The sequence below is a fragment of the Mytilus edulis genome, chromosome 9 (assembly GCF_963676685.1).
Source record: "Mytilus edulis chromosome 9, xbMytEdul2.2, whole genome shotgun sequence".
Classification (NCBI taxonomy): domain Eukaryota; kingdom Metazoa; phylum Mollusca; class Bivalvia; order Mytilida; family Mytilidae; genus Mytilus; species Mytilus edulis.
This window is the reverse complement of record NC_092352.1, coordinates 59,508,108-59,520,312: the sequence shown is the minus strand read 5'-3', so window position 1 is coordinate 59,520,312 and position 12,205 is coordinate 59,508,108. Positions and strand designations below refer to the sequence as shown.

Below are 12,205 nucleotides of genomic sequence, written 5' to 3'. Positions count from 1 at the left end.
TGAGACGAAAATAACCCGTGTCATGCCAACAACTTGTTTTTAGACGAATGCGTTTATGTCCGATGAAAAGACCCTATGAGTGAATCAGTATTAATACAAAATTACTAGTATGCCATCTTTAATGATCTTACAAAAGTATTATAACTTTATCCCTTTTGAATAAGTCTGTTTATTTAAAAGTTTAATTAGGTACATGAAAACATCAGTTGTAAACGTTTGGAAATAGAATAACATTCAGAGTCAAGGAGGTCAGCTGGTGTGAACACGCACATCGAAGCATTCTTGCACTGGTGGAAAATGTTTTCAAGCTAGTCATATTCCCTCCCTTTACACATCTTGCTAGTGAAATGTATAACGCTTTATTTTGGCGCCAATGAAATATGGTTTGTGCTGCAAATGAAAAAAATATTTTGGTGTATAGTGAAATGCCCATTGGTGCTAAAGCAAAGCACCGCTTTGTGTCTTTAGTGCCAAAACCGTGTTCCCTGTACATTACTACGTCTATGGTATTTCTACGCACCGCTCGAGAAAACGATTTATGACAAAAAGTCCACAAGAAACATTACTGTTGCATCCCAGTTCATATTTGGATTGATATCTAAAATGTTAATGTACATATGAAAATATTTATGTTGAAGAAAATACCCGGGACAGTTCAGAAAATACCATCTGCAAGTTTTTTATTCACTACATTTTTATAGTAAAAAATTCAAACGAAGATGTTGTAGTATTGCCAATGAAACAACTCTTCACAAGAGACCAAATGACACAGAAAATCAGCAATTATAGGTCATGATGCGGCCTTCAACAGCGAGCATCTCCCATACCGCCAGTTATAAAAGTCCCCGAAATGACTTTGCATATTGTGAAATCAAAACCACAATTCACAGTGTGTACATGTACAAATGTATATTTTAGCTTTTTATGAATCAATTTTACAGAATGTTGATCTTCAATTGTCTTTGTTTACATGTATGACCAATCTGTTTTGTGAAAAAACAAACATATTTGATATGCTAATTAGTTATAAAATATATTCAAAAATTTTAAAATTGAAATTCATTTCTAAATTTTTAATATTATGTATACATATTGTAAAATCAGGAACACGTAACAAATGTGTACAAGGTAAAAATCGTGTACATATAAAGTTTCATTTTACACTACTCGCACCTGTATACACATAATTTATTAGCTTTTTTTATGTTTCTATAAATGTTTTATGGACTACAGTATGAAACATGTTTTTCTGTGTACAAGTTTATAATACTTATATAAAGAAACAGGACTTGGGAATTATTAAGCATGAAATCTAGACTAGGATTTTATATATATTTAGTTGAAAGTGACATCAACTAATAACAATGACAGATAAGGCAGGATGTAAGTACTTATTCAATTCTGTAAGTAAAAAACAATTATTCAAAGGTCCATTTGAAACTTAAGATTCTTACTAGTTACATGTAACATGGTAAACATACGATAAAAACTGTAAATAACAAAATAATGTAATATTCGGAGACCATGATGATGTTAGATGCCTTCGCTAAGCAGGAGTTGATGATTTCGATGGGGCAAATATATATAATATATAATATAATTTTAATACATATAAGGGAGAACTATTTAAATTCAAATTCATTCACTTGTTCTGGTCCTCGGTAGTAAAAGGAGTGTTTATAGGGTTTTCCAGTGGCGGATCCAAAGGTGGGGTGGGGTGGGGGATGGGGGGGGGGGGGTCCGGAGTTTAGAATTCCATTTTTTTGGACGATCAATGCATTTGAATGGGAGCATGTAGTGGAACCCTCCTCCTCCTTTAGCTTTGGTTGGGAACCCCCCTTTTTAAAATGGCTGGATACGAGATATCCATGTTCAATTTTCCCGGTATCTGATAAGCTATTCTGTCATTTACTTAATATGAATATGAATATAGATGAACCTTTTTTTTTAAAGTACATTTTTTTTATTCTTTATATGTTTTAGTTGTGTATTATAAGTATAGTGGTTGCTACCAGAATGATAACCAAAGGTTATTTGACGATGGACCCCATTACAGTGGTGATGAAATGTCCTCTAAAATATGTTTTCAATACTGCAGTTTCAGTGGGAATATTGAAATAAATAGGTTCTTTGCTACCTCTGTAAGTACAGCATATAAGTTACATGTTTATCCATTAGCCATGATATACAAATAAAGATTGGTATTGTACATGTATCATTTATATTTTAACCAAAAAAAACGGTCTATGTGCACAGATAAAAGTAATACATTGTAATTAACGAATCATTCGTTATATTTCGCCAATCTTCGTTTAATCTCCGATTGCTACATTGAAGATATGCTATAGGCTGCTAAAGGGAATAACATTTTAATTTCGAGTGTCATTGAAATTGGTGTTCTTTTCAAACAGATACATGTAACTACTTTGACATGGGTACCTTGATAAATATAGGTCAACTGTGTGAGCCATTAACGTTAAATCATTCAACTTAAGAAAACGAGCTACACCAGGACGAGTTTGCTAACTGTTATTCAATATCTGTGACACAGATAATATCAGACATGTTCCAACTGTCTTAGCCATTTTCCCGTCGTCCTTTTCTCATCGATTGAGACTCCACACGCAATTTTTTATTTACCACGAGGAGCACGAAGAGTTACACGTAGAGCAGGATGAATTACCCTTCCGGAGAACGCGATGCATCAACCAAGTTTTGCTCTGTCTTTTGATTTTATCTTTGGTATAGTCTGCCCTTTTTGTCAAACAAACATTTGATTCATATAATCAGCATTACTCTAGTCTTTTACTGTTTCCGTAAATTCTCTCTTTGAACCTTTTAACATATAATTCTTTTTTTTAATGATTGTTTTACTCTTCATCATTTTGTTTTAATTTGAGAAACATAGTTTTCGTGTTGAATATTTATTTGTCTAGGATACATTTGGTAATTAAATCTTTTGATTATTAGACATTTGTTGGTTCCAGAATGAGATTATCATGGTTATTACTATTAGGAAGATAAGGGCAAATGATGTGCCGAAGACCTCTAGGTTTTGCACAAAATGTTTACTACTTAAATACTTAGTCTAGTATTATTCATATTTTATCGTTTTAACATTTGACAACTTTTGACCATCATATAGAGTTGACCATTAACTATTCTTTTGTTTCGAACTTATAATCTATTTGCGTCCTGTACGATCAACAATTGATCAGTTAAGTGATTAGCATTGTTGCTTTATTTCAACTGTCCAAATTTATACGGGGTTGCATCACTCAGAACTGAATGCAAGGTACCCGTTCCAATCCTGTAGTATGTCGTTTAGGATTGTAGCTTGTCGTTCTGTTTATTCGATGAAAGGTTTTGCCATACATACATAATAAAGCCGTCGATTGTCTGTTTATTTCTTCTTTCTTCATACATTCTAAGTATCAAATCAATAAAAATCAAATCGGACAGTATTCGAAGTTGTCAGTTGCTGATTTTGCGATGACCTCTAGACAAGTACTAATTAACTTAATTTTCGTCCTTCTGATTTTTTATGGATGACTTACATTTGCATCAATACTTCATTTTTCTATTCAAATATGATATACAGTCATGAAATTTAATTTTATTACTGGTTAAGGCGACCATTTAATTACTGCCAATGCATCAAATATATAGTACAAGAACATAATTATATGTTAAACATTTTACCACATAAAAACTGCACAACAAAATAATGGATTATTACATGTATGAATAAGTCATACCGAATCGTATGCATTTTGACGTCTCAATACTGTCGACATATGTACATATTATGAATCAAAATAATAAAAATCAGAAATGTGTCTTTAAGTATGATATAACTACTTAATGCACTTAATTATATGTTAATGTTTCATAATTAAAATAGGGATACGGCTCTTGTTTCCCCCTCTTATTAAAAAGCCTAGTATTTCATCAATATATCATATCATGCAATTACTGCATGTATCTAACGACGACCAATATATCAAAGACAATGGGAAATTGGACAATTGAGGTCTTCACATCTCTATAAATAACTTTTGATTTCTGACTTTTAAGAAACGATTTCAACAGTTTGTTATAGATTTTAATGGCAGGCAGTGATACTACCATTACAATGTATAAGAGTCATGTTAAACATTTCCATTTTACTAAATTTAGACTAATGCGATGTGGTGTCATTGCTAGCGAGACAACTATTCATTAGAGTTAAAATGAAGTATATTTAAGCAACTGTATGAAAGGCACAACCTTCAACTATGAACAAAAACCATACCGTTTCAATACTGAAGACATCAACTTACATGACTTATCAACACAATCAAAGTAAATTTTAAATGAGTACAGAAACAGCTTTATTCTATAATTCATGATATCTGTTTTTCGTTCATTTTTTGTACATAAACTAGGCCGTTATTTTTCTCGTCTGAGTTGTTTTACTTTTGTCATTTCGGGGCCTTTTATAGCTGACTATGCGGTATGGGCTTTGCTCATTGTTGAAGGTTGTACGATGGCCTATAGTTGATAATTTCTGTATCATTTGATCTCTTGTGGAGAGTTGTGTCATTGGCAGTCATACCACATCTTCTCTTTTGTATTATATATGTTTTAAGTATAGCAGCATCATTACATTTTCATAGAACAAAAGTTCTTGTTATTGTGGTAGTGAAGAAGAACTTGGATCTGGTAAATACCAAAAGCGGGATGATTCCGAATGTAGTTTGGATTGTTTGGGACACCTGAATGAGAAATGCGGAGCTTTGCTGAGGGCTTCAGTTTATGAAATTTGCATAGGTGAGGATAATTTAAGTCATTCTTAACATCTGTTATAAAAGGTAAGGACAGTGAAACCTGGCTTAACCGAATCCTGCATAAACCGATACATGTAACCTGTATAAACCAAACATGTTTCTTAATCACCGTCATACCAACTGTATGCATTGTGAACCAGCTGATAAAACCGGACATCGGCCAAAACGGAACTAAATGTAAGTCCCGAAGTGGTTCGGTTCAAACAGGTTTCACTGTATTTGTACTTTATAGTGACATATGTCACACTCTTATTAATGTTTCATTACAAATTTATGTGTGTGTAATTTACAATATGATTGATTTATGTTTAAATGTAAACCACCGTACATTTTATATGTCTTTTGTACGGACAGTATCTTCCAAAAATGTTACAATTGCCTGAAGCTAATTTTAGGTTTGTATTCGTATTAAGAAATTTGATTCCAACACTTTTTCTGGAAAAATATATGTGTATTGTTGCAAGGTGAAGATAGAATACGTTGTAGAGAATTAAACCAAACATAACAATTAACGGACGCCAAAATTAGTTAAGATATATCGTAGATCCGATACAAAGAAGTTTAATCTTTAATTATATATCAAAGGTACCAGGATTATAGTTTAATACGCTAGACGCGCGTTTCGTTTACATAAGACTCATCAGTGAAGCTCGGACCAAATGGTTTTTATCCCAAACAAGTACAAAGTTGAAGAGCATTGAGGTCCAAAAATTCCTAAAAGTTGTGCCAAATACGGTTAAGGTAATAATTTATTCCTGGGATAAGAAAATCCTTAGTTTTCCTTTCTAAAAATTCAAAGTTTTGTTAACCGTAAATTTACAAAAATGTTCATATAATTGATATTCATGTCAACACCGAAGTGCTGACTACTGGGCTAGTGATACCCTCGGGGACGAAACGTCCACCAGCAGTGACATCGAACCAGTGGTGTAAGTAGTAAACTATTATTCACTATAACTTTACAAGATGCACAGTGGTAGATATTATTGAAATAATTGTGCAATTCGTGATACAAGCTTGAAACTTGGTATAAAGGTTGACTATAGGATAATTAAAAACAATCAGATACTGGCCATAGAAAAAAATCCATTTTTTAAATATGGCCACCGCTGATTTTGCAAATAGCGTCATATCCAATTGGATACCTTTCGTAAATTACAGTTCCTAAAGTACGACAAAGCAACACATAATGAAGAAAAAGTAACTTCTCAAAAAGTATATAATAATGATGCTTTGTGCTAATTTTCATGCTTGTATTATCATTTACACAATTCCCCCGATTTTGCTTGCTAATATCTTCCACTAGCATCGATGCATTTCGGTTTAACATCACAGGGTAATATTACATGCATATCAGAACGATATCATGATGACTGTTACTCATATGACGGTATAATGAATAGTTTGTCTCATTGGCAATCATACCAAAGCACTTAAAACAAATATAGGAATATCCTGCTTATTGATGATTGACCTTTTTAAATTACAGAAATCTATATGTGTATCTGGACAACAAACTTGCTTTAGATAAAAATTTGCACATTTGATTTTAATTTTGAAAGATACTGAATGAATTTCTAGATAAATCTAATTTAGAAATTAAAAAAGTATTACGAAACTAAGGTTCCAACTCCCTCACTGTTGACCATACATGCATTTTGCTATTGCTTAAATTAAGCCCCGACTGGTCATACAGCTCTTCAGGTTTATGTCTCGCATGTATACATCAATGGCGTTCAACGTTGTGGATATAAAAGAACCGGATAAAGGCAGATTAAAGAAAGCTTTTCTGACGCTTGAAATTAATAATATGAGACACAGGTCGTTTTAGTCGTTGAATATGAAATGATAGATATATATAGATTCTACCACTGCATCGAGTGTAATGCGATATTTATACACTCGAGACAGTTAAATTTTCAAATTTAAAACGTGAGGCTTGCCCGAGCGTTTTCAATATTTAAAATTTAACTGTCGAGAGTGGATAAATGTCGTATTACACGAGATTTGGTGGTGGAATCTGTTTCTCTAATGATTTTCTAAGATTATGCAGGCAAACTTATTCCTTCTTTTCCAATGATCTGCAAAAAGATGTGTTCTTTCTATGTGACGTCATCAGGCATGGTCGCCTTTTTTTTATGCCGTCACAATAGGTAATTCAGAGGAAAGCAAGAAAATTCAACGTCATAATCGGATTTTAACCAATGAAGTACTGAGATCAAACGAACCACACGTTGATTAAATTTTTTTATACAATGGGTGCAGAAAGGGATAAATTGACGAATAATTAGAGAAATCAGAATATGCATTTTCTATATTTTGTGTTAATGCTAATTTACCATTTATCACTTGGGACTGCTAACCTCTTTTCGTTCTATTTTTTTTTTTTATATATATTGCACAAGTATATGACAATTATTATTATCATTCATATGATGATTGTATTCACGTCTATTCTATTATATACGGGAAACATAGAACAAAGTTGTTTTCATTCTGTACCAAATTGAATAGTTGATCTCATATGTTACATTGAAAATAAATGATTATCTCGCTGCGTTGAAGACCCATTGATGGCCTTCGGCTGTTGTCTTATCTTTGTTCGGGTTGTTGTCTCTTTGACATATTCCCCATTTCCATTCTCAATTTTATGTAGGGAATGCATCTGATGTACAGGAAGCAGAAGAATCTCGGAACAGAACATTCCCTGGTAGCAGTGAAGTGTCAACGACCAAACCATCCCATGGTCTTACAAGAACCGGCGGTGACATAGGTACGCTACTAGTACATTTATCATAAGATTATTCTATAAGTGCTAAACGAGCTGAATGGTCACTTGTGGAAGAGCTGTCTCATTGGCTATCATACCACATCATGTATAACTATCCTTACAATATGAAATTCTAGGAATCTCTAAACTCGGCTGGGACAGCAGTTGATGACCCAAGGGGGAAGGGTCGGGGTTGGTCCCCCGTTTTTGGACGATCAATGCATTGTAATAGGGTTTTATGGTTGGAACTCCCCCTAATCATGGGTTCGGAACCCACCCACCCTTTTGAAAATGGTTGGATCCGACCGTGGACAGTACTGCAAAACCATATCGGAAGTATTTCTTAATTTTCTACCATGTTGGACTGAACTGATACTAAGTAATAGGGCAGCAATGTTTGATTTGGCCGACAAATACGAATTTTTCGATAACTTCTTTTTGTTGAAATTAAAGAAATTTGAGACACAATTTTCAAAGTTATGGCGTAAGAAAATATCATTAAAAAATGCTAATTTCTTATAATATTCTTTTTCTTTTAATTCAGAAGATTTGTTTGATTGCCAACTAGAAAACTCCCCAACAGAGACCAAAGGACATAGAAGTTACAAAATGTAACAACTTTTAAATTTATAGGTCACCGTACGGAATTCAACAATGGGCAACACCAATACCGCATAGCATAGTAGTTTTTGTAGAAACACCGTGCATAGCCAAGAATGTAACAAAATATTTTAAGGCATACTTCCTTATATACACACGTAGCTTATTACACAATCCTCTTAATTTTAAGTTCCGTAGTTGGTGTGCAGATAATTTTCCAATCACAAATATACCAACAGTTGATACAAAAAAAATTGTAAAACTAAAAAAAAATATAGTAGACCTTTCCTATTGTAATTTATCAAAATTGATGGAATTTGTTTTTTTAGTTTCCTTACAAACTTCACTTGGCTTGCTTCAAAATTTGCAATGAATTGGTAAAAGCCTTTTAAAAAAGCTTAAACTGAGAAAAAAAAAACCATTTAACATTTATTGCGCTTACACATTAACGTAGTTTTTTTTTCAATTACCGAAAGTTATTCAACTTGAAGGATCATTTCAACTTAAATTTTGCAAACCATGTCTTAACACCCCGTCAGTACACATCTATCGGATTTAGTGTAAAGATGTCATAAACAGACTAAAAAATGCACGCTTTATTTAATGTCAACATATAGGTATAAACACGAAGTAGGACCACAACTTGTCAAGTATTCAGATATAGGAAGATGTGGTGTGAGTGCCAATGAGACAACTCTCCATCCAAATAACAATTTATATAAAAGTAAACCGTTATATATGTCAATGTACGGCCTTCAACACAGAGCCTTGGCTCACACCAAACAACAAGCTATAAAAGGCCCCCAAATTACTAGTGTAAAACCTTTCAAACTGGAAAACCAACGGTCTAATCTATATAAAAAACAAGAAACGAGAGACACGTATAAATTACATAAACAAACGACAACTACTGTTCATCAGATTCCTGACTTAGGACAGGTGCAAACATTTGCCAAGTGTTCAGAACTGTATAGTATTATAAATGAATGTTCTGTTCTTTGCAGGTACTGCAATTGGTGTATCAACAGTCCTTGTCTATTTACTCGTTGCGAGCCTTATATATTTTTTCGTGCTTCGAAGGTAAAGAATACATTTGTACTTATTAGAATTACATGTAAACTATGTCAAATTTGAATAAAACAAATGCACCGATTACACGATTACACGATATCTCACTATCATGTTTATTATGTCCTGTATTTGATATACACTTCAATTGTATATCATACTTACTAAAAAGTTGATGAACAAATAGAAACTGTCTGAGTAATGTTCTCGTATTTTCTGAAAAAACTTTTTTATCCTGGTTCTCTGTAAAACAATAGTCAAGTAACTCGCAGGTCTTTTATGACGGTACATATATATCAGACTTTCACATATTTTGAAACATTCAAATACGATGAATGTTGGTCTGTTTCGTAGGGTTCTTATATTAATCCTTTTTTCAAACAGCTACAAACTTTGAATAGAGAATTTTTGAACCCAAAAAAGTAAAAAGATATACTCATTTGCATAATGTCGATTTTTATGATTATCCGACGTACTCACTTGCATAATGTCGATTTTTATGATTATCCGACGTACTCATTTGCATAATGTCGATTTGTATGATTATCCGACGTACTCATTTGCATAATGTCGATTTGTATGATTATCCGACGTACTTATTTGCATAATGTCGATTTTTATGATTATCCGACGTACTCATTTGCATAATGTCGATTTGTATGATTATCCGACGTACTCATTTGCATAATGTCGATTTGTATGATTATCCGACGCCGCTGAAATGGAAAAATAAAAAAGCACAAACACATCAAACTAATGGAAACCAACTGTTATATTCCTGACTTCGTATAGGAGTTGATTGGTAGACTAAATCTCTTGTATAACACAGTTATATCATATCAAAACTCAAATTACTTATTTTGTACGTAGTGCATAAATCTACTGGTATACTATAAAAAAAAAACTTCCTTCGTATGCACTCAACGTATATTGTTTTTATCATATTTGTATTATTTTTTAGTGTGCTTCCCTCTTGAATTTATCTCCGAAAACTTATTGATAACAAAAATGGAGATGCAAATCTGAATTTGAATAAAATAACGATTTTAAGCGTTTTAGCATTCATTGATTACCATTTAATAAGATGATGAAGCGCAAACATTTGAAAACCAAGGAATTATACATATTTATAAACGTTTGTAGCTTTATGACCAGGTTAAAGCAAAATTCAACTGAGGTAAACTTTTCCTGCTTAAAAGCGAACCTTATTTTTGTCAGTATTTTTTATTTATTAATGAATATTGAATGTTATTTATCTTTTAAGTCAATTTTAAATTCTATATCAATACTTATGGTAAATTTGAAAGCAGAAAATGCCGTGTGGTTGTCAATGAGGGAACCCAGTCTATCTATAAATAACTGCGTAATTCGGACCAAGTGTGTCTATAACTGCGTACTTTGGAACAAGTCTGTCTATTACTGCGTACTTCGGAACAAGTCTGTCTATAACTGCTTATATCGGAACAAATGGCATACAGTTTTGTTAAGGATATCATACAGACCATAAATGCAATATAGAAAGGGAACTAGAGAAGGGGTCAAAGAGACAACAACCCGACCAAATGACCGACAACAGCCTAAAACCACCTATGGTGATTAACGCAAGAAGAACATCCCGCACTCGGAGGCATGCTTTAGCTGGTTCTTAAACCGTTATTATACTAACTCAGCGTCATACTTAATTTCCGAAACATGTAAATGAACCAAAATGAAAACAAAAAACATAAGACTATCAAAGGCTAGAGGTTCCTTAAATTGAACAGGCGCAAAACTGTGGCAAGTTAAAACATATATCATTCCTTTCCTTTTGTATATTTCTATAGCCAATGTGGAATAAAAAACCCACAGCAAAATGAACACTTCAAATCGTTTCTTTCTCTATATTTTCAGACCAAAATCTAGTCCTAGGAGACTTACAGAAACACGTCCTCACCACCAACATGTTCGGAACCACATAAGTGTTCCGTCTATGACAGATATTTCCGAACAGACGCTAATTATTCAGAACGAGACTCCTATATATGAAAACACAGATTCTGTTAATCTTCCTAACGAAATAAGTGAAACATCTGTTTAATATCATTTGGAATATGGACCAAAACAGGGAATAAATTTTGACATAATTGAAAAATAAACTGGTGTAGGTGAATTTCCGTCCGAGTCAAGAGCTAATACCGGAAACAAGGGAAGACGTGACTGATAAGTTTTTAATTATATTGAACTTATATTTTACGATGAGAATGTATCAATATTAATCATCAGAATTTGTATAAGAGGGTCGAACAATACCAGAGGGACATTGAAACTCGTAGATTGAAAATAAACTTGACAACGCCTTGGCTAAAAAAGAAAAAAAAACCAGACACACGGACAAATAATAATGCACAAGATACAACATAGGAAACTGTAAGATTCAGCTGCTTTTTACCACCAGTATCAAATAACTTCAATCGCCAGGATCTCAATTGGAAAAGCAATAAACTTCAAAGTTATGCTTTAACTATCTGCAAGGCTGGTCAATGGTAAAATTTTCGTATACTGGCCGCCAAAATCTTAAAAACAAAAATCAGTTTTGATCGTATCAAACCAATGATATGATAGTGGTTAAATTTGTTGTAACACGCACAGGCTTCTATTTTGTGTCAAAGATATCTTCAATAGCACAGAAAATATTAATACAGCCTGCACTTCTTGGGCAAAACACTACCACTGTCTGTCAAAAAAAAAAGACTGATCATAATCGTTTAACAGGAAGCTTGACCAGAAAAAAAGGCTTAATGCAAAACGTACTAAATAAATCAACACTTAGGAGGGCGGAGATAATGACGGCTTTGAACTTTTTTGAAACAAAAATAGCTGTGGAAAACATGGCTCGTATCCTACAGTCCAACGACAGCCAAGCCCCCACTAACCCTTATAAGGAGGGTAAAGATCCACT

At 33.3% G+C, this 12,205-nt stretch overlaps 1 protein-coding gene across 1 annotated transcript; it reads left to right on the top strand.

Annotated features, from left to right (window-relative positions):
* The first annotated feature begins 1,184 nt into the window (after positions 1-1,184).
* On the top strand, positions 1,185-11,505 carry LOC139488683 (uncharacterized). The gene is made up of 6 exons (XM_071274494.1): positions 1,185-1,383; positions 1,984-2,141; positions 4,659-4,812; positions 7,486-7,602; positions 9,204-9,279; positions 11,158-11,505. Exons 1-6 carry the CDS (start codon positions 1,365-1,367, stop codon positions 11,342-11,344), a joined length of 711 nt encoding a protein of 236 aa, XP_071130595.1. The 5' UTR covers positions 1,185-1,364; the 3' UTR covers positions 11,345-11,505.
* The last annotated feature ends 700 nt before the right edge of the window (positions 11,506-12,205 follow it).

Coding starts and splice junctions, on each gene's coding strand:
- LOC139488683 (XM_071274494.1), top strand. Junction 2,142..4,658: donor ATAGGTTCTTTGCTACCTCT/GTAAGTACAGCA, acceptor ACATTTTCATAG/AACAAAAGTTCTTGTTATTG. Junction 7,603..9,203: donor AAGAACCGGCGGTGACATAG/GTACGCTACTAG, acceptor TGTTCTTTGCAG/GTACTGCAATTGGTGTATCA.